Source organism: Chenopodium album, chromosome 13 (assembly GCF_948465745.1).
Source record: "Chenopodium album chromosome 13, dcCheAlbu1.1, whole genome shotgun sequence".
In the NCBI taxonomy this organism is placed as follows: Eukaryota; Viridiplantae; Streptophyta; class Magnoliopsida; order Caryophyllales; family Amaranthaceae; genus Chenopodium; species Chenopodium album.
Window position 1 is genome coordinate 5134643 of NC_137846.1, and position 3092 is coordinate 5137734.

Genomic DNA, 3092 nt, shown 5'->3' on the forward strand with positions numbered 1-3092 from the left:
AGAGGGTGTATGAGGCAAGTACATTCAGATGAGAAATACTAATTTCTAAAAAAGTAAAAATAGAAATAGTTCAATCATATTATGGGAGATGTGACTTTTCCTCCCTTGAAGCTCTTCTATAAACCAAGATTCCCTACCAGCTGCCACTTCATTTTCTCAACCCTTCCTTGTCCTCTCTCTCTCAAAGAAAAAAAATTAAACAAATTATTTTCTTTTTTTTTTTTTAAAAAAAAAAATAAATAAAAATCCTTCCTCCTCATTTCATCTCCTTATTAGTCCATTTCAAAGAGAGTCTCAACCTTCATTTGTTTGCTGCAAGCTGACACAAACATCAACAACAAAAACATTTTTTTTTCAATTTTCATTTTTTAACAGAAATTTTTGTGACACTTCCTAGAACCCAGAAGCAGCTGCATTGCACAGAAAGAGATAAGAAATACTTGTAAAATTGATTGATATATACTTTTTCTTATTAATTTAAAGTACACATACATAATATGGGTAGACATTCTTGCTGCTACAAGCAAAAGCTTCGGAAAGGCCTATGGTCTCCTGAAGAAGACGAGAAGCTTCTTCGCCATATTACCCAGTATGGCCATGGTTGCTGGAGCTCCGTCCCTAAACTTGCTGGTACATTAATTTTTTTTTCTTATTTTACCTTTATATATTTTTTTTAGTGTTTTTTTAAATTTTTTATTTTTCCTGTTCCGTTGCTGTTATCTATCAATAGCAACGGAACAGGAAAACAGTCTCGCTTCTGATCATGATAAAAATACCAGAAGCGATACTGTGTACATTAAATGAATTCTATATGTGTGAATGATCATTGTACTATTATAACAATGTATACCCAAATTAAGAATTTTCCTAAACTTTTATGAGCTTACATAATTATTTATTTAATTAATTTGTGCAGGTCTGCAAAGGTGTGGAAAAAGTTGCAGGCTAAGATGGATTAATTACTTAAGGCCTGATTTAAAAAGAGGAGCATTCTCACAAGAAGAAGAGAATTTAATTGTTGAACTTCATGCTGTTCTTGGAAACAAGTAATTTTTTTAATTATATATATTAATTTGATTCCATTCTCTTATTTTTAATGGGTTTTTTTAATTTTCATGAATGATAATGTTATAATGTTATTTTACAATAATTATATGATTATATATTCTTACAATTTTAATTTTTTTTTTTTTTTTTTTGGCAGATGGTCTCAGATAGCAGCACAGTTACCAGGAAGAACTGATAACGAGATAAAGAACTTGTGGAACTCTTGCCTTAAGAAGAAGCTAAGGCAAAGAGGCATAGACCCAAACACCCACAAACCATTATCTGAGGTCGAAATCGAGGAAGAGAAGGCGAAATCAAGCAACAGCAACAACAGCAGCAGCAACAACAACAACAACAGCAACAGCAGCAACAGCAGAAAAACTGATAGATTATCAGTTTGTACTATGATCAACAACAACAATGACAATAATACTCCCATAAACCTAACCTCTAATAATAATAAGCCAATAAACGACCCAAAAACATTGTCAATGTCTTCTTCTTTGGCTCACCCTAACACTAACAACAATTCTACCACATTTTCATTAGCACCACCACCATTATCGACCCACGAATTCTTCCCTGATACCTTGTACGGCTCATTCGGGTTTCAGAACCAACAAGGTATCTGCTTTGGTTCGAACCTCCAAACCCCTACTCGAAATTACGACAATGGCAATAGCAACAGCAACAACAATAATAACAACCATTGTCAGTACACATCAAACATGATGCCTTCCATAATCCCGTTCATTTCAAGCACCGACCTCGCTAAGAAGGCCTACAACGGGTACCAGAACATGGATGTCGCCGCCACGACAACAACCACAACAACCAGTACAAGTCATGAGAGCGGTAGTACTACTACTAACACTACAACCAACAACAACAACAACAATATCAATGATCATCTCAGTAACAATAACACCGGTTCGTTTTTCGACAGCTTTTCTTGGGCAACACTTACTGATCATCATCATACATCTTCTGGTAAATCCAACAAAGATAATAATATTCAGATTAACAGTAATAATATTGGATTAGTAGATGGCACAAACCCAGATGAAATTAAATGGTCAGAGTACTTACAAAGTACAACTCCATTGTTATTAGCCCCTCATAATAATCATCATCATCAAAGTACAACTTCTACTAATAATTCTTCATATGGTGAGATTAAGACTGAAGCATCATCACTAATGCCGTTCACTACATGGCATCAAAGCCAGCAGCCGTCAACACCGCAGCCGATGTCGGGTTTTCATGCTACTGATATGTATAACAAGGATTTACAACGGCTTGCTGAAGCATTTGGTCAGATTTTCTAAAAATAAATAAAAATTTAAGCATAAAAAAATGGAGGCGGGAAAAAAGAAAAAGAAAAAGAGGATTTTATTTTTAAACAACGAAGATTATATTAATTTATAATTTTCGTTTTTTTTTTTTTCTTGATTCTTCCTCTTCTTCTTGTTCTTTAATTTGTTTCTCCTAAAGTGAATTATTGTGTGCTATAGAGGTTTTTTTTTTTTTTTTTATTATTATATATAAACTTCATTTTTCATATTGTAAATAGGACCATATACATGACTTGTTCATCAAGGGGGGTTTAATGAAATATTTGTGTGAATTATTATTATGATTGTGTTGTCATAATTTTTTATTTTTAATTTGATTATTATTTTTGTAATGTTATTTGTTTATTTTGTTAAGATAGCATGCAACAAGTTATAATCCTTGTTCGAATCCAATCCAATCCAACCCGATGAAATTCGGTTCGAACATCCAATTTGACAGCTCTACCTAGTTGGAGGTGAGTTTGAGAATGAGAGAAGTGCGTAATGTGAATATTAATGTTTCTTTCAGAATGAGCGTCTCCTTTTGGGTTAAATTCAACTATTTTTAAAGTTGATTGTGAGAGGAAAATTAAGATAGTGACTTACTCTATTCTCCATTTACATGTTTTAAAATTCCCATCTTTTTTTTTCTTCAACTTGTTCTCATGGCTTGTCCTTGTTACAATTGAAAATAAATATTTGATCTATTAA

The 3092-nt window shown here is 32.8% G+C and overlaps 1 protein-coding gene across 1 annotated transcript; it reads left to right on the top strand.

Annotated features, from left to right (window-relative positions):
• The first annotated feature begins 255 nt into the window (after positions 1–255).
• Positions 256–2839, top strand: LOC145576066 (uncharacterized). Its single transcript, XM_081633854.1, has 3 exons — positions 256–630; positions 917–1046; positions 1205–2839. The coding sequence occupies exons 1-3, from the start codon at positions 498–500 to the stop codon at positions 2373–2375; spliced, it is 1434 nt and encodes a 477-aa protein (XP_081489980.1). The 5' UTR covers positions 256–497; the 3' UTR covers positions 2376–2839.
• The last annotated feature ends 253 nt before the right edge of the window (positions 2840–3092 follow it).